This window comes from Hyperoodon ampullatus, assembly GCF_949752795.1.
Source record: "Hyperoodon ampullatus genome assembly, chromosome: 2".
NCBI lineage: Eukaryota > Metazoa > Chordata > Mammalia > Artiodactyla > Ziphiidae > Hyperoodon > Hyperoodon ampullatus.
The window spans coordinates 19,438,140-19,463,237 of NC_136915.1; the positions used below are offsets into that span (position 1 = coordinate 19,438,140).

Consider the following 25,098-nt stretch of genomic DNA (forward strand, 5'->3'; position numbering starts at 1 on the left):
GAAATAAGGAAACTGAAACACAGTTAAGGAATAGCCCAAGGGCACAAGCTTCTAGGAATACTGTTTCTAATTTTATTTAAAATTGCCATAATCATTTTGGTAAATAAATCTTTGCACGTGTCCTCAATAACTTAATTAGTATAATCCCTAATGAAACAAAGGGTAGGCATTATTTTGGAGTCTTCTGACATATCCTGCCCAATTGCCCTTGAGAAAGATTAGAACTGCCATTGGCAATGTGTTCCTTTGGACAGTATTTGAACTTCTGCACACAGGGCACTGTGCTTGGTGCTGAGGGTACCACAGTGAATAAGAAGCAGCTCTGCTCACAGCACTCACAGTCTTGTGTGTGTGTGTGTGTGTGTGTGTGTGTGTGTGTGTTGGGAGTGGGGAATAATATCGTGTATGATGACAAGTGCTGAGAAAAATCTAAAAGGTAAAGGGACAAGGTAAGAGTGCATTAGTGGTAAAGGGGGACTCATCTAAAATGACAAATCTGAAGCTTTTGATGCCTGTTTCCCCACACCGACTTTTTTGTTTGTTTTTTTGTTTTTTGTTTTTGGCTGCGTTGGGTCTTAGTTGCCGCACGTGGGCTTTTCTCTAGTTGTGGCGAGTGGGGGCTACTCTTCGTTGTGGTGCGCAGGTTTCTCATTGCGGTGGCTTCTCTTGTTGCAGAGCACAGGCTCTAGGCGCACGGACTTCAGTAGTTGCAGCACGCGGGCTCAGTAGTTGCAGCACGCAGCCTCTAGGCATGCGAGCTTCAGTAGTTGTGGCACGTGGGCTCAGTAGTTGTGGCTTGCAGGCTCCAGAGCGCAGGCTCAGCAGTTGTGTCACACAGGCTTAGTTGCTCCGCAGCACGTGGCATCTTCCCGGACCAGGGATCAAACCCGTGTCCGCTGTATTGGCAGGCGGATTCTTAACCACTGTGCCACCAAAGAAGTCCCACCCACACCCTGAGTTTTGTTACACATTTCAGCTAGTAAGATAAGGGAGTTTCATGCTCATGTCCTTTTGAGCATTTATTAGGCACCTACCATGTTCTAGATGCTAAAAGAACGAAGCATGCAGCCAGTGGACTAGATGGTAGACTTGGAGTTTAGACTCAGCTCTCAAATACCTGTGACATTGAACTCCTCGGTTTCCCCAGCTTTAAGATGGAGATGATGCCAACCTCAAAGGCTGTGCAGGTCTGTGAGTTGGCACAGAGCTAAGTGAGTTGCCAAGTTCATCAAATTAATTGAAGAGCTCATCCTCGTTGAGGAGGCTGGTGTTTGATAAGGAGTTGGCCTCATTATCAGCTCCTGGTTTAGCCATCTGCCAGTCATTGGTCCTTTGGCAACCTACTTCTGACCCTCAATTATCCCCTCTGGAAAAAGAAGGAATACTTTTATTTTTTTTACAAGTTTGAATTATTTATACAAAATTGCTTATTAAATGTTTTCAAAGCCTCCTACCTCTCCCCTCTCCCCCATCCTCTATAAGAGTTGAGTGTTAATAGAAATGGTAGCCTTCTTCCTTGGGCCACTAATTTTTGAGTCCATGAGGCGAGATGTGTTCTGTGTGGCTTCTGTACTGCATAGCTTTGCTTCTCTTCCATGGAAGAAGGCTTCCTTGACCGGAGCCTCCTTCCCCATCCACCAAAGCCTTCCCTGACGCCCCTTCCCCACCCTGTCACCCATGGCAGTTGTGGCCTCTTCCCCTTCTGAGAGTCTCACTAAGAACTGAGAGGTCACAGAGCTTGCTGTGAGTGCCCTCAGGGCCAGGGCACCCACCCCTCTCTACAGTGCTGTGCTAGGGGCCGGTGTTTCCTTTGATACAGGTGGGACACTGAAGTTTCGAAGCCTAGACGTTTGCTCGAGGACCTACGGCTGAAAGGAGGAACTTCGTCAGGATTCCAATTGTCTGCCTGACCTATAAGGTCCAAGAGCTGACCAGCTCTTGGTCAGCCCACCTGGCCCTTAATATCAACCACCTTGATCCTTTCTGTATGTCCCCTGTCCTGGATTTCCAGTTAACTGATACATCTTTGAAGGCAAAGATGATGTCTCTGATGAACTTTGGGTAGGGTTTTTAGAGGAGTAAAGACAATGTCTGCTTAAAAGGCCTGCATACAACGCACTGTCATACTGAAAGTCATCTTCCCAGAAGGTCTTTTACTCAATAATGTGCCCTTGCTTATAAGTCTGCTTCCTTGGTCTTCGCATGCTGCAGCATTCTTTAGGATACTTCGGTTGGGGAGCATCTTACTCTTTAGAAGGTATGAGCATTAGAGTGTTTGAGTCTTGTTTTCGTTCTTATTACTAATGTTTACTTAACTTTGCTGAACATTAACAAGTCCTTTCTCTTCTCTGGACCTCAGTTTCCCCATCTGTATAATGAGCAGATGGAATGAGATGTAAGGGCTATTCAGATTCTAGGAATCTCTGCTTCCTAAAACGTATGGGCTCAACTCAGGGGCAATGCCTGCGAGATTTGGAGTAATTGCCACCATTTAGTGGGCACATAGTACGTATCAAGTATTGTGCTTGGTGGACTGAGTGTGGTCTTTTGTGTCTTTACACTGGTCTGCCAGTAGGCAGTGATATGGCCATTTCACAGATGAGGAAGCCCAGGCTCAGAATGCTTAAAGAAATTCCTTGAGGTCCCATGTTAAGTGCGAGCTGGTACCTGGGACAGGCTTTCTCAGGGCTGAGTAAGGTGCACATTTGGTTGCTTTTCCAGATGCCCTGGTTCCGAAGCTGGAAAATTATCAGGAAGGAAGGGAACGTGGTAGACACGATGCTACTAGAAGCGCTGGACTCCATCATGCCGCCTGCCTGCCCTACAGACAAGCCCCTGCGGCTCTCCCTGCAGGATGTCTACAAGACTGGGGGTGAGCACATGCTGGGTGGGGGTACTTGAGGTTGAGGGCCCACTAGGGTTTGGTTTCTCTGTCCCTCCAGGTATTGGCACCATGCCCGTGGGCCAAGTAGAAACTGGCATCCTCAAGCCGGGCATGGTGGTGATCTTTGTCCCCTGAAACATCACCACCGAGGTCAAGTCTGTGGAGGTGCACCACAAGGCCCTGGCTGAGTCCCTGCCTGGTGACAACATGGGCTTCAATGTGAAGAACGTGTCCTTGAAGGACATCAGGCAGGGCAATGTGGCAGGGGACAGCAAGAATGACCCGCCCTTAGAGATGGGAGCTTCCTCTCCCAGGTGAGAAAGCACACTTACGGGTGTCCTCCTGAAGTGGCCATACCATCCTGAGAACAGGATGGGTCACTGGGTCATTCAGGAAGTGGTCACTGAGCACAGGCTCCATGCTGGGCTCTTGTCAGCAGTGTAGGTACAGTCAGTCTGGGTTAGTACCCTGACTCTGCAGTGTATTTGCTGTTTGCCCTTGAACGAGATGATGCATTTTGGTGACCTGGTTAATTTCCAAAGTTCAAACTTGATGCCTTAAAGCAGTAGTTCTCAAACCAAATGCATTAGAAATCACTGGGGAAGTGTTTCAAAAATTCAGATTCCTAGGGCTTCCCTGGTGGCGCAGTGGTTGAGAGTCCACCTGCTGATGTAGGGGACGCGGGTTCGTGCCCCGGTCCGGGAAGATCCCACATGCCGCGGAGCAGCTGGGCCCGTGAGCCGTGGCCGCTGAGCCTGCGCGTCTGGAGCCTGTGCTCCGCAACGGGAGAGGCCACAACAGTGAGAGACCCGCATACCACCAAAAAAAAAAAGAAAAAAAAATTCCTAGAACTCTCCCTAGTGGTTCTGATTCAGTAGGTTTGTGTGGAAACTGGGAATCTGTATACTTGGACCTCTCAGGTGTTTCCTTGACCCAGAGTCAGAATATGAAGCCCTTTCTTTTTTTTTTTCAATTTGGCCACGCCACGTGCCATGTGGAATCTTAGCTCCCTCTACAAACCCACGCCCCCTGCAGTGGAAGCGCAAGTCTTAACCACTGGACTGCCAGGGAAGTCCCATGAAACCCTTTCTTAATGCAATGTCTAGCACATTCTTCTTTTTTTTTGAATTAATTAATTAATTTAGTTTTGGCTGCGTCGGGTCTTTGTTGCTGCCCACGGGCTTTCTCTAGTTGCGGCGAGCGGGGTTACTCTTCATTGCGGTGCGCGGGCTTCTCATTGCAGTGGCTTCTCTTGTTGCGGAGCACGGGCTCTAGGCGCTTGGGCTCAGTAGTTGTCACATGCGGCCTTAGCTGCTCTGAGGCATGTGGGATCTTCCCAGACCATGGATCGAACCTGTGTCCCCTGCATCGGCAGACGGATTCTTAACCACTGCGCTACCAGGGAAGTCCCTAGCACATTCTTCTTTGTGCATGTGGAGGCTAGGACTACCTTGCAGTGATCTTGGGATTATTAAATGAGGTGATGTATAAAACAGCTGACCTGGGGCCACCTAACAAGTTAAGTAGCTATTTTATAATCCATTTTTCTAAAAGGTGGGGGGAAGTAGTACACATAATAATATCTATCACTCATAGACATCATTTATACCCAGCTCTGCCACTTCCTTGCTATGAAATTTTGGGTTACACAGGCTCCTTGCTGTGAAAATTAAACTGAAATGAATGACATTTGCTTTGCACGGAACTTGGTATACCCTATAAACATTCAAATATTCATTATAATTTAAAATGTGTCCAAGGCAACTGACCCCTTAGCTGGTCAGAGCCACCTCCTTTGAAGGATGCTTGGCTAATACCCTCCTCATCCCCCGTTCCCCCCCACTATCCCCCAGTTCCAGGTGATCATCCTCAACCATCCCGGCAGCATTGCAGCTGGCTACTCACCAGTTCTGGACTGCCACAGTGCCCATCACCTGCAAGTTTGCAGAGCTGAGAGAGAAGCTTGACCGGCACTCAGGCAAGAAGCTGGAAGACAACCCTAATGCCCTGAAGTCTGGGGAGGCAGGCATCACCCAGATGATTCTGAGCAATCCCATGTGCGTGGAGAGCGTCCCTGAGTACCCACCCCTTGGTAAGGTCCAACAGCAACTGGCTACCGGGGCTGTTCCCTCCTCCTCCCAGCTCCAGGGAGCCAGTTGGCCAATGTGTCATACCTGAGCTAGGAAGCAGAACCTGGTCAGAGGATCTGAGTGCCAGGTTAGAAGGGCCCAGAAAGGGAAAGCAGCTTGCCTAGTGTCACAACAGAAAGGCAGGGGCCACTTTAGAGCCTTGCTAACTCAAAGTGTGGTCCGTGCACCAGCAGCATGGGAAACCCCTGGGAGTTGGTTAGAAATGCAGAATCTCAGGCTCCATCCAGACCAGCTGAATTCAAATCTTCATTTTAACAAGATCTCCAGGTAACTGAGGTGCACATCAGAGTCTGAGAAGCACTGACCTAGAGAAGGTGAACAGTAAAGAGATTAGTAGGGTCTTTTTTTCCTTCCACTACTCTCTGGTGCAGTGGTTTTCAAACCTAGTGGATTACCAGAACTACTGATGGAGCCTATTAAACCCAAAGGCTCAGATTCCCCAATCTCTTAGACTCCCCAGTTATCTTAGGCATGACTGGGCTTGAAGCACAAGAACTTTCTGAACTCAATACACAGGGAATGGCACTTCCTACTCTGTGCTAGGCTCTGTGCTAAATGTTAGGCTGTCAGGGTCACCAAAGCCATGGAGAAAAAAGCAGCTACTTGAGGCAGAGTCACCAAGGCGACCATAAAAGCTGCCAAAAAGTGAGTGGTGACGGCTACTCAGGCCCCTCCAGGCCAGGGGCAGCCCAGGCAGAGCCACACCCGGGGAAAGAGTGGCTCAAGGAGAAGACTTGGACTTGCTCTTCTCTTGCCTGGGCTGTCCTAAACCTGCCCCTGCTAACTGGGTTTTCTTTTTGCTGATGAGTCTCAGGCATGGGGATAAAGCACAACAAGTCATTTTGCCTCTGCTTCTACTGACCTGGATGTCTCAAGCCAGGAGGAAGCAGAGGGGTGCTGGGTCTCATTCTGTCCCTCTGCCTTCCTCCTGGGGTCCTGACTGGTGCAAGAACCAGAGAGCTGGGGTCACAGGGAGGAAAAGGTGTAAAGGGGGAAGCCGGGGACAGCTTTTGGCCCTGGCTTAGTTCATCAGTTCCTAGAACAGGACTGGACTCTGGTGTTAGATCCCCTGACTTAAATAGTGTCTATAAACATTACTGAACCTCTGTGTGCCTTGTGTGCCCATCTGTAAAATGGGAAAACAATAGTATTTGCCTCCACAGGGATGTTGAAGTTTGAGTGAGTTGGTACCTACTGGGCACGGCATATCAGTATCAATTAGCTATTCCTCATTACCACCTGTGGGTATTGCTGTCAAGCGACTCGGCTGGAGAAAAATTGTAGTGGGAGGGAATGAGATGGGAGTTCTTGAGGATAAGCTTTTATGTATCTTCCTAGGTACATGTTTCCCTGAAATTATTTTCGCTACTTTGATGATTTCAGAGTTACAGAGAAGTTGCAAGAAGTCCCACATATCCTTCATCCAGATTCTCCAAATCTTAAATTTACCACATTTGCTTTATCCTTTTCCCTTTAAATATACATTTTTTTCTGAACCATTTGATAATAAAGTGCAGATATGCTGCCCCTTTCCTCCAAATACCGAATGTGTATTTCTTTTTTCTTTTTTTAATGGCAAGTAGTTTGAAAGTTTACTGAGGTTTTTTTAATTATTATTATTTATTTGGTTGCACCAGGTCTTAGTCGTGGCTCACCAGCTCCTTAGTTGAGGCAGGCAGGCTCCTTAGTTGTGGCATGCGAACTCTTAGGTGTGGCATGCTTGTGGGATCTAGTTCCCTGACCAGGGATCCAACCTGGGCCCCCTGCATTGGGAGCATGGAGTCTTATCCACTGCGCCACCAGGGAAGTCCCTGAATGTATATTTCTTTTTTTTTTTTTTTTTTGCGGGACGCGGGCCTCTCATTGCTGTGGCCTCTCCCGTTGCGGAGCACAGGCTCCAGACGCGCAGGCTCAGCGGCCATGGCTCACGGGCCCAGCTGCTCCGCGGCATGTGGGATCTTCCTGGACCGGGGCACGAACCCGTGTCCCCTGCATCGGCAGGCGGACTCTCAACCACTGCGCCACCAGGGAAGCCCTGAATATATATTTCTTAAACCTAAGGACATTCTCTTATGTAACCAAGCTCACATAATCAGGTCAACATTAAATTACCATGCATACATTTCTGAAGTCTACAGATTTTGCCAGTGGGTCCAATAATGCACTTTATAGGAACAGAAAATGCAGGATCATGTGCTACATCCAGCTGTCACATCTCTGGAGTTTTGGAGCAGTCCCTCCCTTGGCTCTGCCCATCCTAGGGGTCTGCCTGACGTCCCTGGTCTGGACTAGTGCTGGGTGCTTGGTAGAGAAGGCTCAGAGGATGGGCCTTTTCTCTTTGCTTTCCTCCATCAGCCCAGCTTCCCAGAAGTGTCCTTTCATCCCTAAGGATGATACAAGGAGAACATGGGGGCTTCTACCTCCCCCACGGGGATGAGAGAAGGAATTATGGCTGTAGAAGAAAGCCCCTTCACTCCTTTTCCACCAAAGCCCTATATGCTCTCCTTTCTCCATTTGTTTCTGTCAAAGAAACCCTCTGACTCGCAGCCAGCTTCTGTCTGGGGTGTGGATCTTGGCACAGCACCCCCTTGGGTCCTGCTGATGAGGATTTAGTGCAAACCAGGGAGGCCTGTTACTGTCTGAGGTTGGAGTACTTGTCTGTCAGACTAATCTGTAAGCCATCTTTATGCCTGCAGGATGACCCTCTCTTGATTATGTACCTTGTCTAACACTTTTTGGGGAGAGGGGGGTTGCTTGAATATAGTGGGTTTACATTAATAAGAATAACCCACTATATTATTATTGTTATTATTACCTCATTTAATTTTCACAACAACCTCAAGTGATATAAGTACCCATTTTAAAGCTGAGGGAAACTGAGGCTGAAGGAGATATAATTAGTAACCTGCCCAAGATCTCATAGCTACTGAGCTAGCCAAGACAGGAGCACATCTGCCTGTCTTCACAGCTCAGGACTCTTAAGCCAACACTCTGTTCTAACTACTGTTTAAATATTTAAATGCCATTTGTTTACACTGTTACAGAGTAAAACTGTTACTTCATAAATTGCATAACTGACTTAGTGTATTCTGGCAGTCTCAACACGCAAGAACCACCCGTACCTGAGGCTGTGGGCGGGAACAGCGTCCCTGGGGACCGGAAACTCAAGGAAATGCCAGTTCAGGGAGCTTTAAAAACCGGCTTTTGGATAAGCCCACGCCCCAGTGGTCAGCTAGCGTCACCTGCAGTTGACATCTGTGTCCACGAGGGGGAAGCCGACTCTACGCGGCTTCAGGCGTGCCTCTCTTCCTCTCCCTCATCTCGCTGGTTAGCCTGGGAAAAGAGTCCGCCTCCTGGCCCATAAGGCCCTGGCTCAGAAGCCTCACTTTCTCTTCCTGTTTCCCGTCATGGCGGTGAGTAGCCGAGGCCTGTGTTTGCTTCCTTTCATCCGCTTCCATCCACGGCCGGCGGAGCCTACGGGGGTTACCTCTCCCTCCGCCCGAGGAGAACGGAGCCCGCAATGCCGGCCGTGCCGAAACTGGCAGAGCCATACGACTCGAGGGCGCGGAGCTGGACCCTGTCACCTTCCTCCCATCCTCCCAGGAGCAGGCTCGGGGCAGCCGCGGGAGGCCCATAAACACGGCCCGCAGGCTGCAGCGAGGGCCAGTGGAACGATCGGAGGGGTGTCTGGGACGCGGGGTTCGGACCTGTTGCTGGGCCCCTGGACTTGAAACTTTCCCGATGCTGGGGAGCCTCAGCCGGTTCCTCCTCGGGGCAGAGGCCAGGCTTCGGCCGCAGCCACTGTACGGCTTCTGAATGGGGTGGGGGATGCTGCCCAGCCACGTGCTGTTTTCTCACCCCTCACCGGCCGTGTAACGGGGCGCCCTCCGTCACCTTACAGTTTGAGCCCTTTGGGGTTCACCCGCATTGTCTGTAACTTTTCCACTCGGTACCTGTCCTGTTTCTGTTCACCCGTTCCGTGCGTGGGGGAAGGAAAAAACAAGACCCCGAGATGTCTTCCTCGGTGCTTCCCACACAAACATGGTGATAATTCTTGAACCTTTAGGGCTTTCGGGACTACTTGGGATGAGCGGAAATGCTCTATGTATACATATTAGGCTGGCAGCTCTGGCGGGGTTGTGTGTGTGTGTGTTGACGGCTGCGCTTCCCTGTTGCAGCAGGATCAAGGGGAGAAGGAGAACCCCATGCGGGAACTTCGCATCCGCAAGCTCTGCCTCAACATCTGCGTGGGGGAGAGTGGAGACAGGCTGACCCGGGCAGCCAAGGTACTGGAGCAGCTCACAGGCCAGACCCCTGTGTTCTCCAAAGGTGAGTCGTGGCCGGCAGGGAGAGGGCTGGCGGCTGGGGATGTCGGGATGTGTCTTACCTCGCCTGCTGTCAAGCCTCTTTTGTACCCATTTTGAAGGTGATATCTCTTTAAAGCATTGCCTTCCTGAGCTTCCCAAGAAGTATCTCCCTTCCAACATAGGAGTGGTATTGCAATACCAGAATTTGTATGAGCCAAGATTAAGCGAAAACTAGCCCAAGTAGAGATTTTTGCAAGTAACGAGAGTATGAGGTAGCGTGGAAATGTTGGGAATGCAGAAAACGGTATTTGGCTTGATGAGCAGTTCGGGTTACATAGGCTACAACTAGAACAGGGCTGTGTCCCTCGACTAACCTGTTTCACATCCCGGCTCCATCACTTGCTAGTCTGTGACTTCGGCTTCTCTGGGCCTCAGCTTCCTTATTTGCATACAGGGGATGGTAGTACTTGCATTACAAGATCGCGGGGGACAGAATAGGTTATATGAAACGCCTGCTGCATACCAAGCACCGTGTAGGCATTACTGTTGTTACATTTTTTGTTTTTAGAGTTTCACTGCTTTGGGGTAATGGAATATGGCAAGTCCTTGGAGTCACAACCTGCCTCTTACTACCAACTGATCTTGTGCAAGTTAACCTTTCACGGCTTCTGTGAAATGGGGATACATTAAGGTTTTAGCAAATATTAGCTATTATTAATAAACATTATTAATAGAATGCATGGTCATTTTCCTTTGGCTTATACTGGTTATGAACTTGCCCTTCCTGAGACTTTGACATTATGGCTCTGAGGTCTTAATTGCTCAAGTATGGCTGAGTGACTTGGAAGTTGGAAAATCTGTTTCTGTGTTACAAGTGAATCTGATTAACTGATACAAGTTGACACTGATCAGAACACCACCACTTTAGAATGTGGATGGATACTTAATGTCGCTTTGGAGTCACAGAGATGATTTTCTGGGGAAGAGGGGAGTGCAGTGGGAGTATGATAACAGCTGACTCCTTGTTACCCCTGCCTGCAGCTAGATACACCGTCAGATCCTTTGGCATCAGAAGAAATGAAAAAATTGCTGTCCATTGCACAGTCCGTGGGGCCAAGGCAGAAGAAATCCTGGAGAAAGGTCTGAAGGTGAGGCTGACCCCTCCGTGGGATAATTCTGAAGAGCACCAGTTAGCACATAGCTACAGTGGTAGTAGTTACACTTAATGTTCTGCCTTCTGACTTTTTTGAACTTCTAAAGGGTTTTTCCCTTCCCTTTGAAAGTTAGTAGTTACATGAAATCCATAGCTGTGATATGGTGGAGTGGGAAAATCAGATTTTGTTGCTGGCCAAATTACATTGAATTGTGTTTTGGGGGTCCTGAGTGTTGCAGGCTGAGCTAGTTATTGCGGGGTAGAGTCGACAGGGAGTGATTGCTGTGTTTTTTTCTCTCAGGTGCGAGAGTATGAGTTAAGAAAAAATAACTTCTCAGACACTGGAAACTTTGGCTTTGGGATCCAAGAACACATCGATCTGGGGATCAAATATGACCCAAGCATTGGTATCTACGGCCTGGACTTCTATGTGGTATGAATACTTAATCTTTTCTACTCCTGGTCTGTGAGAGTGGAATCTTTTCCTCCTTTATTTCGTATGTGCTATCTTGATGGTGACATGTTGGGTTGGGGCTCTGAGTGTTGTCTGTCTTCTCTCCCTTGGGAAGATACACCTCATATGTGGCAGGTGTGGGGATATAGCACTGTGAACTAGATGGACAAGATCCGTGACGTTTACGGTCTAGGATCTAGCAAGCACTGATGTTGCTCAAAGGTGGGCGAAGGAAACAGTTCCATCCAGCCACTGAATTGAAGATTTGAGAGATGGTATTGGGGTTGCATTTGGCGTTTGGGTTGGCTGCACTGAGGCTGCTCCTTCCCTGCTGCTTCCCTTAGACTCTGGGAATGGGGTGATTTCCATCCAGAGGACATGGAAGCAGGTTTGACGATGGGGCTGTTTGCTCAGGATGGGGATTTTAATGTAGACGTGACCATTTGTGTCACTGTAATGTTTTGGTCCAACCATTAAAGTAAATAAATGGCAAAACCCTGAAGTCCTGACTAGTATGAACCTGAAGGATGGCAGCACTCTCCTTACTAGATTTGAATATCCAGACAAATGGTAGTGAGAGTTGGGTGCTCACGGGGGATGACAAACCTTTAAGAAGCACTTTGGAGCTGAAGCAGAGGAGGGAAATAGTTATTTCTTTGTGCTTCTTGAAATTTTAAGATTTCTACAATGCACATGTTGAAGTAAAATTTATTTGCTATTTTTTAAAATAAAAGTGCTTTGGGGTATGGGGGCAGTGGTGAATCCTTAGCTACCATTGGAAGTTAGGTAGGGGAGCAAGGAGGAGCTGCAAGTCCAGCCTCCAGAGCAGACTTATAGTGTATAGGAAGGCGATGTGTCACCTAGGGTGCAGGTTCCATCAGACACTGAGATCATGGGTCTCTTGGGCCACCAGGTAACTCTTGAAGGTCAGTCACTCCAGTGTGTGAGTCTTGTCCGTCTGCTCTTGACTCTGAGCTGGCTAGGTGACTGTTGGTTATTCCTGGGACAGGTGCTGGGTAGGCCAGGTTTCAGCATCGCAGACAAGAAGCGCAGGACAGGCTGCATTGGGGCCAAACACAGAATCAGCAAAGAGGAGGCCATGCGCTGGTTCCAGCAGAAGGTAAAGCTTGATCTGTCTGTCTCAGGTGAAGTGGTGGAATGTGGTGTTGGTGAATGGAGTTGGGATACGGGGATGCAAAGTCTAGCACCCTTTCGTGGGTAGCTCTTTTAAAGGTGGGGCATTTGGGCAACCTGGAAAATGGGCTTCCAGGGTTGGTGGTTTAAAAGAACACCCAGAACCAGGCTTTCTCCCCAGCCCCATGAATGCAGATAGCTGGAAGGGGAGGAATATGGCTTTAATAGGAGCCCCTTTTCTCAGAGTATAGTGCAGTTGAGCATAGTGTAGCAGTTGTTAAAGATGGCCAGCTTCCTGTTTAGGGATATGGGATTCAAAGCCGAAGTTCACGTACCTGATTTGAATTCTTGAACGTTAGCCATTGCTGCAATCTTTACTGTTAACCGCCTGTTCTGAAAAAATAAAATCTGTTCTCTTTCAGTATGATGGGATCATCCTTCCTGGCAAATAAATTCCCGTTTCTATCCAAAAGGCTAATAAAAAGTTTTCAGTGAAATGTACAATTACTGTTGTGTGTTCTGTGAAAGGAGCCTGGCCATATTCAAGTCCTTGGACCTCAAGCCACTTAAAGCTTCGATGGGAATAGCTGGTAACAACCCTGTCTGTCATCCCCTGATTGGATGCCAGTGTTTCCTGGCAGATCCAAACCTGGAGCTTCGCAGCACTGTCTGTGCGCACCACACCCTTGTTGACAGGCTGTGGTGCAGTGACCCTGTGGAAACTGACTGTAGAGGGGAGGGAATGGTTGGGGCTGGGTTTGAATTTAGAGCCTTGATTAAAGTGGGGTGCAGGGCTCCCCTCTGTTCAGCGATTCTGCTCTTCACTAGAGGTTTTACCAGCAATGATGTCTGAAAGGATCAGAGGCTTTGGTGTGGTGCTTGGGGTTAAATATTGGACTCAGTTTTCCTTTAAAATGAGAATCTAGAGTTGATGAGACTATAAGTAGAGAAAGGGGGTGGTCTTTGAGACACATTGCATGAATTTGATTCCTCGCCCTGCATTTTATTAGCTGTGTTTAAATCTGCCTCAGCTTCCCCGTATGTATTGTGAAGGCAATAATGGTTATATCCCTCGGGATTAAATGGTTTGATACTTGTAGAATGCTTAAACTTGTACCAGGCACATAGTGCTCAAAAGGGATTAATTTTGTGTTATCATCTGTGAGAAATGTTACTCTTAACCAGTTTGCTCCCCCTTTGGTGTGAAAGTGGATCGTGTCTTGCCTGTACTTTACCAGGTCACTGAAGCAGTGACGTTCAAAAGCCACCATTTTTCTATTGGACACAATACTTGGCCAGTGGTTCATAGTTTAAATTTTGAGCACAAGTTAACTCAATAATTTACTCACTTGTGACTAATGAGTTCAGTTGTCCCTGGGCCACCTTTTCATTGCTGTTAAGTGGTTCTCTAATTTAATAGCTGCCTTGGTAGGTATTTTTAAACCTTGAAGTTATTTTGTATGTGCAACTTTTTATGAAGATACTACTTACTTTGTCTTCCTGATAAAGTCTTAGGCATCAGATCCAGATGCTTAAAGGGGAGAATCATGAAATGTGTTAGCATAAACTTTTTGTTTCACTTAAAACATCAATGTGCATTCACTTCTCAGTCTTTTACTGTGGGCCACCACTTTGTAAATGGAGTAAAGACTTGTGAAGGAGCCCAATTCTTGTGATTCAGCTTCACTTTTATAGGTGGGGGCACCTCATTGTTTAACATCTGTAATTACACTAACAACTGCAACTGGAATAAACATCTTTGAGAACAAAGTAACTCTTGGTGAATATATTAGCTAACTAGGACTGGGTGCCAGCTGCTGTGGGAAGTCAGTATCTTCCAGAGGTGGGAGTGTATGCTGGCTTCATCTAAATAAAGCACTGCAGAAAAATGAAATGTAGAAAGTGAAAGTCCTAATAGTATTGCCGTCCTTGTGCTCTTTATTGCTAGCCATTTGCCGTGTAGCTGTGTTTTTAAGTTTGTGGTACTATTTAGTTCAACAGTGTAAACCTGCCCACCCTCCATTTGGTCCTGCTGTATTGTGTACTCAGTTGAGTTCACTTCCCATTTAAAAATTAAACTGCCTGGGTTTCTGGCCCGGAGGAAAAAAGGCCCCAGGGAGTTTGGAGAATAGCTGGATTTTACTCCTAGTTCTAGCAGTGGTATTTTAGGTGAGTGATGAAACATGTTGGGAACTGGAACAGGTGAGGATGCTTCCTGAACCAGTTTAGAGCAGCAGTGCCAGGAAAGCTTACCCGCTCTCTGATTAGAAGCTTGGCTTCCAGACAAATGTCACACAGGGTCTGAAGCATTGATGTTTGGGTTGAGCTTGCTTGGATCACTTGGGGGGTTGTTAGAACTCCTATAGGCCCCACCTCAGACCCGAATTCCTTTAACGATCTGTAGGTGATATGTTTGCATACTAAAGAGTAGAAGCGCTGACCGCATCCTAAGGTCAAAACGGAGAGAGGGAAGGCATAACAGGGAGACTTCTTTAATAAGTTTAGTTTTATGAAGCTCCTGCTGTGTGTTTTTTCTCATTTCCTCAGCTGCCACCCATGAAAACTTAGGTAGATGTTAGGTGACTCTGCACCCACGCTACATGTGGTTGTCTTCAGAATAAGGTAGTGTCCCTGGCGGGCATCTGTCTGTATCCCAGTTTCAGGCCCAGGAGCACTAGATGCTGCTTGGCTGAATGAATGTTGTAGTCCTGCAACTACCCTTTGGGGCAGAGTTCTCAAACTGGGGCAGTGTTGCCCCTCCCCGTCCTGGGGTATTTGGATATTTGTGGGGGTGGGCTTTTGGTTATCACAGTAACTAGGGCTGTTATTGGCTGCTAGAGGTCAAGGGTATCAAATATTCCGCCATTTGGGATGATCACAAATGTGTGAGTGCTGTGGGGGTAGGTACAGGGTGGTTACTGATGCCTTTAGCTACCTGATGGGCTAGCCAGCCAGCTGTGCAGACGCTAGCAGGTCCCAGTCTGGTTGAGAAACAGCAGGGAGAGCACAGCCAGAGGGAGTGAGGGAATAGCCAGGTCAGGCCTGTGCGGAGCCAGATCGCAGAGTCCACCACTGGAGGCTCCAGCTGTGTTGGCAAGACAGACTTTAGGAAGGGGAACTAGGGCAGAAAGGGAGGGACCTCATGGGCTGCTGTTCCAGGGCGCTGGCACGTCATCCACATCGGATAGCCAGACGGACGGGAGAGAGCAAAATCCAGCCAGTGAAGTGTAGTCGCAGGAAATCATATGTGTGCATATGTCACTGTTATGAGCTGTTAGGTAGAAAATGTGCCAGAAAACTTCAGTCAGAAATTATTGCATGAGAATCACGAGACTAAAGACAGATTCTCCGTTGGAAATGCTAATTCACAAACATGGCTAATGTTACCTTCTGGCCTTTTTTTTTTTTAAATTTTTTATTAGTTTCTGCTTTATAACAAAGTGAATCAGTCATACATATATATCTGTTCCCACATCCCTTCCCTCATGCATCTCCCTCCCTCCCACCCTCCCCATCCCACCCTTCCAGGCGGTCACAGAGCACCGAGCTGATCTCCCTGTGTTCTGCGGCTGCTTCCCACTATCTATCTACCTTACGCTTCGTAGTGTATATATGTCCTTGCCTCTCTTTCGCTTTGTCACAGCTTACCCTTCCCCCTCCCCGTGGCCTTTTTAAAAAAAAAAAAAAAAATTGAGAGGAAACTATAGCTATAATCTGTGTGCTTTTTTCCCCTCTTAACATAAAGTGTTCTCATGTCATCACAGTGGCTTCATAACATGCCATCCTTTAGATGTATAGGCCGTACTACCTTAATGTATGCAGCCAGCACCAAATGTCAGGAATGTCAGTTCCATAGAACTGCCCCAGTAGAAGCACTGTTGTCCTGTTTTCTTGGCCCTCTGTCCAGTGAGTATGTGTAAGCTTCTTGTATTTTAAAGCTGTTGGATGGTGTGTTATATAATTTCTGCTCTGCTTGTGCCAGCGTCGTGACCATAGGCAAGTAACAGCAAATTTCAGCCTCTCTGGTCCTCTATAGCAAAGCCAATTGGGTTTTGTGCTTTTGCCTTTTCCTCCAGCTTAACCACCCGCTAGTCCCAACCTGTTAAATTCCATGTGTACACTGAGGCGCTCTAGCCGACTGGTGAGTAAAGACTACAATGAGTAGGCTGCCAGAGGGGCCTGAGTCTTAAAGGCTTAAGGCCCAGGCCGCCTAGGTGAGTGGTGAGGTCAGGGCCCAGAAACCACCCACAAATAGCGTAAACTGCCTGCCACTGGGGACCTAGCTGGTGCCTGGGGGTACAGTACCATTTTAAGAGCAGCTTGTTATGGAAACCAAGGTTGTGGTTGTCAGAGGGGAATCCAGCCTGAGGTACCCGGGGGGCACCAGGAAGATTGAACTTGACTGTTCAAGGTGCAGGAAAGCTTAGGAAACAAATGCAGATGGTTTGTGTTTTTACATATCTGAACAAAAATAATGTGTGATTGTACCAATTACGGAACTTGTGTAACATGATTTAGGATTATATTTATCACTGTTGGTTTAATTTGTTATGTAATATATCAACAATTACCTGGAATCTGAAAGTAGCTTAAAAGGCAAAGGCATTCCACAACCTAAGCAGAAGTGATGTTCTAGACTCCCCTGGTTACCCTGCTAAACACATTGCTTTGATAACATGACTTTTAACCCTTTTAATATTGTGGTGACTGCCTCTGGAAATGTTTTCCTATAGTGTATTTCTGTTTTTTGCTTTTAAAGATTGGTTCTGCTTCCTGTATTGTTTTCTATGTGTGCAATTTCTTTTGGATCTATATGTAAAAAACGGGGTATAATTCTATGAGGAAATGAAATATGGTTTATACCTTCTATTTTCAAAATTCCAAATTTCTTATTGTACTCCAAAATAATTGAAAACAATCAGTTAATTAAAAAGCACCTATTTAAAAAAAACTGCTTCTGCTTCTGCTTCTGCTTAATCATTACACGGTATATCACAGTGGGTAAGAGCACAGAATTTGGAATTTAAGCATCTCAAATCCCTTGCAGGTCCCTGGCAGATAGTGTAGGCTTGTTTTCTATGAACGGTCCCACTAGCTGCCACTTAACCCCTTTTCCAACTCTAATTTTAGGAAATAGCTGTGCAATAGTTGTTACTCTGAGGGTGGTGGTCCAGGCAAACACCGGGGTGGGGGGAGGGGTATGCTTTCCCAGATGTTGGTTGGGATTCTTTCCTGACATGCATATTATCTCACTTAGTTTTCCTAACTATGAGGTGTTAGGATGATGAGGACTTAGAGACCGGCTGTCTTTTTGTACAGTTTTATATAGCTCTTGTTGTAATAAGGTTAAACCTTTTTATAGCTTCTGTTGTAATAAGGTTAAACCACACATCTGCCCCTTGAAATATACTTCCATTAAATTTTCCTTGAAATTAGGTTGACAGGCCCACAAAATGCTAGCCTACATTCTCCCAAGTCCCCAAGAGGGCTGACAATCATAGAAATGGAGTTGGTCTTTACTTTTCGAAGACTGGGTCTACAGGAACAAACACCCAAGTAACTACTGAGTTATAATTAAAGGAAGAAAGTTCTCGAGAATGGGAGATGTGTGTATTTTGTAGCTCATGTTCTGTAACCTCAGGCACAAGGCTGTGTCTCACTATGCGCTCCCAGTGTCTGACCTCCGAGACCAGCTTGTTGCTCAGGGCACAGCCAGCAATACTGCCCCTTACTACCTGGGTGAGACTTCAGGCAAGTCAGCCAAACTCTCTGGGCCTAAGGTCTTGTGTCAAATAGGTCAACACCTACCTTTCAGGGTTATTTTCAAGAATTAAAGGTAGTACATGTAAATCACATAGTAGGAGCTCTTACCAGTATGTAAATATTACATATTTATTGAATATATACTCTTTGTGGTCTGTGGTAGGCTTAAACGTAAGAGATTTTATTCTGAGACTTGAGTGCTTCTCTTTCCTGGGAAAGGAAAGATGAGGATGAGGGTTATTCACTGTAAAGGCGCTGAGTAAGCTCAGGTTCAGGGGGTTGTTTTCAAAAAACTGGGCTTTGAGAATGACAGTAACTTGGAGAGGAACCAGGCACAGCTTCCTGTTCTCTCAGTTCAGCATTTCTCTCCTTATTCATTCAGCAAATACTTGAGTGCTTACCTCCCTGAAGCATGGCATTGAACCGGACAGATGCAGTCCTTGCTGCTGAAGTGGACGAAAAGTACATGTTCCTCCTTCCCCCACTGCTCAGGTAGAAAAAAAATCCAGTGTCCTTTTTAATGTTACAAAGAACAAAATAGGGCTCCTTCCCAATATTACAGGACAGTGATATTAACTATGCTTTTCCAGATCATTCCTTAGCACCACCCAAAAAATGGAGGGTTGGGATTTGCTCCTTCCCAGGGCATTCCAACCGCCTTTTCCCCCTCCCCCAGTGTTGAAAAGCACTGCATGAGTTGGGTCCTGGGGGCGGGTCTGAGTTCACAGAGCTCAGTTAAGTGTGGTCTAGGGCCACCTGCATCAGTCAGCTGTTAAAAATGCAGATTCCTGAACTCCATTCAGAGACTTGAACTTTGTGGGACTTAGCAATTTGCATTTTACAGCACTGAAAGTTCTCTCAACAACAATAGCTTTCAGAGTTTTTTTGACCACAGCACCCGGCCACACACACACAAATTTTATATCACCACTTATTAAATACATATATACTCACCTCTGAAAAATATTTCATGAAACAATACCCTTACTACAGGCAATGCATTCTCAATTTATAGTCTGTTCTGTTAATTTTTTTTTTTCCTGATGCCGGTTCTAACCCATTAAATCTGCAGTTTGAAAAATCCCGCTTTCCAGGGTAGTCAGTTGTGTTTCAATCACAAAGTCAGAACTTCTGAGCTAGAAGAGCCCTCAGAGGTGATCTGGTCCAGCAGTCCCTAAGTCCTAATCCTTGCCCAGCACGGACTGGTTGCAGGAGAATCACCTGAGACATATGTTTAAAATACAGATTCCAGCCACAACCCCAAAGAGCTTTGAGGAGAAGTAGGAATCCTTTTTTTGCAGTACGCGGGCCTTTCACTGTTGTGGCCTCTCCCGTTGCGGAGCACAGGTTCTGGTCACGCAGGCTCAGCGGCCATGGCTCACGGGCCCAGCCGCTCCACGGCATGTGGGATCTTCCCGGACCGGGGCACGAACCCGTGTCCCCTGCATCAGCAGGCGGACTCTCAAGCACTGCGCCACCAGGGAAGCCCAGGAATCCTTTTTGTAACAACCTTCCTAGATGACTTGTGTGCACAGCCAGGTTTGAAAGTTCTAGGATTCAACCCTTACGCTGTGAAGGCCCTCTAGAATGGCAGAGGATTTGAATTTGCCTGTCTGTATATAGCGGGCAGAGTTTCTCAATTTGTAAACCACCTCTAGTTTATTTCTGAAGTACTGTTATTTACCAGATATTTTCTTTAAAAGTCATAAAAGAACCTATCACTGAATTTACAGGTTTGACATGTTTATTATATTACTTTATATATTTTTAGTTGGCCGTGCCATGTAGCTTGAAGGATCTTAGTTCCCCGACCAGGGATTGAACCCAGGGCCATGGCAGTGAAAGCGCTGAGTCCTAACCACTGGACCACCAGGGAATTCCCCTACTTTTATTATATTGTTCTCCAGTAAATATGCTAAATAGATATGTAACTATCTAAAAAAATGTGTCCTACTTAAGTCATTTATCCTGTAAAGTTTTTGAGTGCCTACTATATGCCTGGCACTGTTTAAAGTTCTTAGGCTATATCAGCAAACACAAACAAAGACTTCTGGGAATTCCCTGGCGGTCCAGTGGTTAGGACTCCGTGTTTCCACTGCAGGGGGCATGGGTTCGATCCCTGGTCGGGGAACTAAGATCCCTCATGCCGCATGGCGTGGCCAGAAAAACAAAAGATTTCTGCCTTCCTAGAGCTTAAATTCTCGTGGAAGGAGATGGATAATAAACAAGACGCAAGTAAATTATAAAGTATGTCATAAAATGATGTGTGCTGTGGAGAAAAGAAAAAGTAGGGTGGGGAAAGGGGGATGGGGAAGGTGGTCAGGGTAGGCCTCATTGAAAAAGTGAGGTTTGAGAGGACTTGAAGGAGGTAAGAGTTGGCCAGCTGGATCTGTGAGGTAGAGCTTTCCAGAGAGGGAGCAGCTAGAGCAAAGGCCCTCCACCAGAGGGGTAGGTAGCACAGAGACCAGTAGAGCCAGGCAGAGTAGGAGGGGATGAGGTCAGAGAGGTAAGCTGTTGAGGAAGCTGCTGTGTAGGGCTTCATAAGCCATTATAAAGACTGGCCTTCACTGTGAGTAAAAGGGATCACTCTGCAGAGTTAGAGCAGAGGTATCACATGATCTGTCTTCCATTTTAAAGCTACCTCTGCTGTTTGAGACTGGAATATGGGGGAATGGGTAGAAGTCTGTTAGAAAGTATTGCAATAATCCAATCATGGTGGGTCTGACATGGTGGCAGTATTGGAGGTGGTGAGAAATGGTCAGATAATAGGTTTAGAAGGTAAACCAGCAGGATTTCTTTTTTTTTTTTTTTTTTTGCTGTACGAGGTCCTCTCACTGTCGTGGCCTCTCCCGTTGCGGAGCACAGGCTCCGGATGCGCAGGCTCAGCAGCCATAGCTCACGGGCCCAGCCGCTCCGAGGCATGTGGGATCTTCCCGGACCGGGGCACAAACTCGTGTCCCCTGCATCGGCAGGCGGACTCTCAACCACTGTGCCACCAGGGAAGCCCAAGCAGCAGGATTTCTTTGAATGAATGGATGAGCGATATGAGAGAAAGAGAAATCAAGAATGATTAAAATTTCTGGCCTAAGCAACAGAAAATACAGAGTTGCCATCAATTTCGATAGGGAAGGCCGTGTTTGGAGCGGATCCGACAGGAACCTAGGAGCTCCATTCTGAACGTGATTAAGATGCCTATTAATCATCCAAGGGGAGATGGTGGAATAGGCAGCCGAGAGTCTGGAGTTTGGGCTGCACATGTGTGTTTGGGGGTCTTCAGCATCAGGATATCCATATTTAAAGTCTTGAGGCTGGATGAAATCATAAAAGAGTGGGTGTGGTGAAAAGACGACCCAGGACTGAACCTTGGGGTACTTCAGCATTAAGAGGTCTGGGAGGGCTTCCCTGGTGGCGCAGAGGTTGAGAGTCCGCCTGCCGATTCAGGGGACGCGGGTTCGTGCCCCGGTCTGGGAGGATCCCACGTGCCGCGGAGCGGCTGGGCCCGTGAGCTATGGCCGCTGAGCCTGCGCGTCCGGAGCCTGTGCTCCGCAACGGGAAAGGCCACAACAGTGAGAGGCCCACATACCACAAAAAAAAAAAAAAAAAAAAGAGGTCTGGGAAAAGAAGAGCAATGGACAAAGGAGACTCAGAAGGAGGGACTAGTAAAGTAGAAGGAGAGACAGAAGAGTTTGGTGTCCTGGAAGCCAAGTGAGAACGCGTGCGGGAGGAGGGTGTGATGAGCTCAGGGACGTGCTGCCGGTGGGTCAAGTAAAGTGAGCACTGAGAATTGACCGTTAGATTTCTCAACGTGGGGGCACTAGTGACCTTGACTGGAGAGGTGCTGGTAGGGTGGTAGAGGTGACAGCCTGAGCAGAGTGACTGGAGACAGCTGGTATAGACAGCTCTTAGGAGGAGTTTTGCTGTCAAGGGGAGCAAAGATGGGTGAAATAGCTTTTTCTGGTGATTGGAAAAGTCCAGTAGGAAAAAAAAAAATTGATGTAGGAGAGGGGAGATGTGCTGTAGCCATACCTTTGAATAAGCGAGAGGGGTTACTTTTAGCACACAAGTGAAGGGGTTCAGTTTGGGTACAACTGTGGCTGGTAAGTCAAGAGGCTGCGTATGTGGGTGTAGATGTTGGTAGGTGGTGGGTGTGGGATGGAGATCCGTGGACATTCTCTTCTGATTGAGCTTGCATTTTCTCAGTGAAGCAGGAGAGTAAGGATGGGGGAGAGGAGTTAGGCCTTAGAGAAGGAGTGAAAGAATCATCTGGGAGAGTCCCACACCAAATACAGAGGAACACTCCTGAAGGGCAGGACCCTCTCAGTGGAGCACCGATGGGTGAAGAAACAGGTTGAGAGCTAATGGGCCATGTTCAAGATCACACAGCTGGTTAAAGGCAGAGCCAAGCCCAACCCAGATGGCCTGGTTTCCTGGCCTGGTACTTGATAGATCCACAAGGAACTAATCTTTTCCACGATAGAATCTTTGCTCTTCCTGGTAGCGTCTCAACCTGCGGGTCTGTCCTGATACAGAGTGCTGTCATACGAGCAGCTTCCTCTCACCTCTGCTCTTGCTTTCTGGCTTCTGTCTTAGCTGTCTTCCGGCCCTGCTCTGTATCTTTGTCTTACAGATCAGTGATGATCAAACCTAAGGGTGCATTAGGATCTCCTGTAAGACTTGTAAAAACCAGCTTGCTGGGACCCCATCCTCAGAGTTTCTGATTCAGTAGATCTGGGGTGGTGTCTGAGAATTTGCATTTCTAACAAGTTCCCAGTTGATACTGAGGCTGCTGATTCAAGAACCATTCTTTGAGAACTACTGAACTAGGCTGTATACTTCTCTGTAACTCATTCATTCGGCAGATTCATATTGTGGGCCTGCAGTGTATCGGGATCTGGGGGACACGGCAATGAAAGATAGTCTCTGTCCCCAAGGAACTCCCAGTTTAGTGGGGGAGACAAGTGAATAAATCAACAATATGCTTCCACAGCTTTTTTCTCCCTCAGCTTTATTGAGGTATAATTGACAAATAAAATTATATATATTTAAAGTATACAATGTGATGATTTGATATATGTATACATGTGAAATTATTACTACAATCAAGTTAACTAACACACCTGTCACCTCACATAGTTATCTGTGTGTGTGTGAGAACACTTGAGTATACTTCTCTAACTTTATTCGTTCCAATACTGCTTTTATTATTATTTTTTTGCCATATCCAGGTACCACCTGTATTATTGCCTAATGTTTATTTTAAAGGGACTCCATTGTTAAATTTATATCTCTTTATATCCTACTATAAATGGAACATCAGTATCAGTAGCTGGTTAGATTCTGTTGCCTGCTAAAGGCTCTGGGCCGGAGGCTTGCTCTATTCAAGAATAAATAGCAGGGCTTCCCTGGTGGCGCAGTGGCTGAGAGTCCGCTTGCCGATGCAGGGGACACGGGTTCGTGCCCCGGTCCGGGAAGAGCCCACATGCCGCAGAGCAGCTGGGCCCATGAGCCATGGCCGCTGAGCCTGCGTGTCCGGAGTGTGTGCTCCGCGATGGGAGAGGCCACAACAGTGAGAGGCCCGTGTATAGCAAAAAAAAAAATGATATTAACATCTTATATAACCATAGCACAATGATATCAAAACTAAGAACTTAAAGGACTTCCCTGGCAGTCCAGTGGTTAAGACTCAGCGCTTCCAAGGCAGGGGTCACGGGTTTGATCCCTGGTCATGGAACTAAGAACCCATGTGGTGCGGCCAAAAAAAAGAATGAAGAGGTTAATATTGAGAGAATACTACAGACTTTATTTGGATTTCACCAGTTTTTCTATTCCAGGATCCAATCTAGATGCCACATTGCATTAAGTTATCTAGCCTTAGTCTCATCTAGTCCGTGGCATTTCTTAGTCTTTCCTTGTCTTTCATGACACTGATACTTTTGAAGAGTACCAGTCAGTTACTTTGTAGAATGTCCCTCACTTTGGGTCTGTCTGCTGTTTTCTCATGATTAGATTGAGGTTGGTGCATTTTGGGGAGGAATACTACAGAGATGATGTGCCCTCAGTGCACTGCTCTTAGCGGGTATATGATATTGATATTTTACTAAAGAGGTAGAAGAAGAAAGGATCTGAGCTAAGTAACTTTGGAAAATAGTGTTTGATTGGAAACTCTAAGGCTAGAGACAAAAAGAACTGTACACAAACACTGTATTCTAGTTGGTAAATTTGTTCATCACACTGAGGAAGGGAAGAGAGAGGAGGAGGAATGTGTTAGCAATTCAGAAATTACTTGATGTTCATTCTAGGATTGAACAATAAGTAAATATATTGTAGACAATGAGAATCCGGTTTCTCAGTGTTGAAAAAGAAGTGACCAGAAGAATTACCAGTAAGCAAAGGGGAAATGCTAGAATGAACCCTGTGGTGCTGGATTGAAGTTGCTGGTATTGGTTGGAACTCGAAAGAGATAAATGTGTGTAGGTACATGAGTTAGTATCAACACATATTTTCTAGCTCTTTCTGCTGAGAAGGTCTAGAAAAAGTGACAGCTCAGTAACACCACCTTAACCAAGCAATCAAGATTAACATCGCCAGTAGTAAGACATACTGACATCATGATGTATGTTTTAAAAGATTAGTTGTGAGGAGAGAAGGCTGTAGGGTCAAGGAATGGATGTCGAGGCACTTGCAATGAGAGGGCTTGGACGAGGTCGGTAGTGGTGGAGACATGGTGAGCAGGGTGCGATTCTGGATGTTTGAAGATTGGTTTGACAGGATCTGTTGATGGATTGCATTGGATACGGGGCCCGAGAGAGAATGGCGTCAAGACTGCCACCTAGGTTCTTGGCTTGAAGAGCTGGGTCAATGGCTGTGCTAGTTCCCAGTGGGTAAGGACTGCAAATGGAGCAGGTTCAGAGAGAGAAAATCAAGAGTTGGTTTTAAACACATTACATCTGCAATGCCTTTTAGTCATCTAAATGGAGAAGTCACAGAAGCAGTTGGATAAGTGGGGGAAATTGATATAAACTTGGGAGTTAGCAGGATACAGGATGAATCCGTTTATGCATTGTGTGTAGCAAAGTGCTTCTCAAACTTTAGCGGGTTTACAAATCTCCTAGAGAGTTTATTAAATACAATACATATTCCTGGGCCTCCCAGGGATGCAGATTTAGTAGATCTGCGGTAGAGTTGAGAATTCGCATTTCTGACAGTGTAGCAGGTGATGCTGATGCTGCCGGTCTTCCAAGCGTACTTTGAGT

General features: G+C 46.8%; 1 protein-coding gene and 1 pseudogene across 2 annotated transcripts in view; both read left to right on the forward strand.

The window, feature by feature from the left end:
* LOC307063853 (elongation factor 1-alpha, somatic form-like) overlaps positions 1-7,735 on the forward strand; it is a 98,390-nt pseudogene extending 90,655 nt beyond the window's left edge. The window contains exons 11-14 of the transcript in view: positions 2,722-2,872; positions 2,943-3,198; positions 4,744-4,976; positions 7,731-7,735. The product of the transcript in view is annotated as an elongation factor 1-alpha, somatic form-like (transcript). The remainder of the gene's footprint in view (positions 1-2,721; positions 2,873-2,942; positions 3,199-4,743; positions 4,977-7,730) is intronic.
* A 636-nt stretch (positions 7,736-8,371) lies between these two features.
* On the forward strand, positions 8,372-12,586 carry RPL11 (ribosomal protein L11). Its single transcript, XM_079698703.1, has 6 exons — positions 8,372-8,447; positions 9,213-9,363; positions 10,383-10,489; positions 10,796-10,927; positions 11,958-12,068; positions 12,505-12,586. The coding sequence occupies exons 1-6, from the start codon at positions 8,442-8,444 to the stop codon at positions 12,532-12,534; spliced, it is 537 nt and encodes a 178-aa protein (XP_079554829.1). The 5' UTR covers positions 8,372-8,441; the 3' UTR covers positions 12,535-12,586.
* Positions 12,587-25,098: the final 12,512 nt, after the last annotated feature.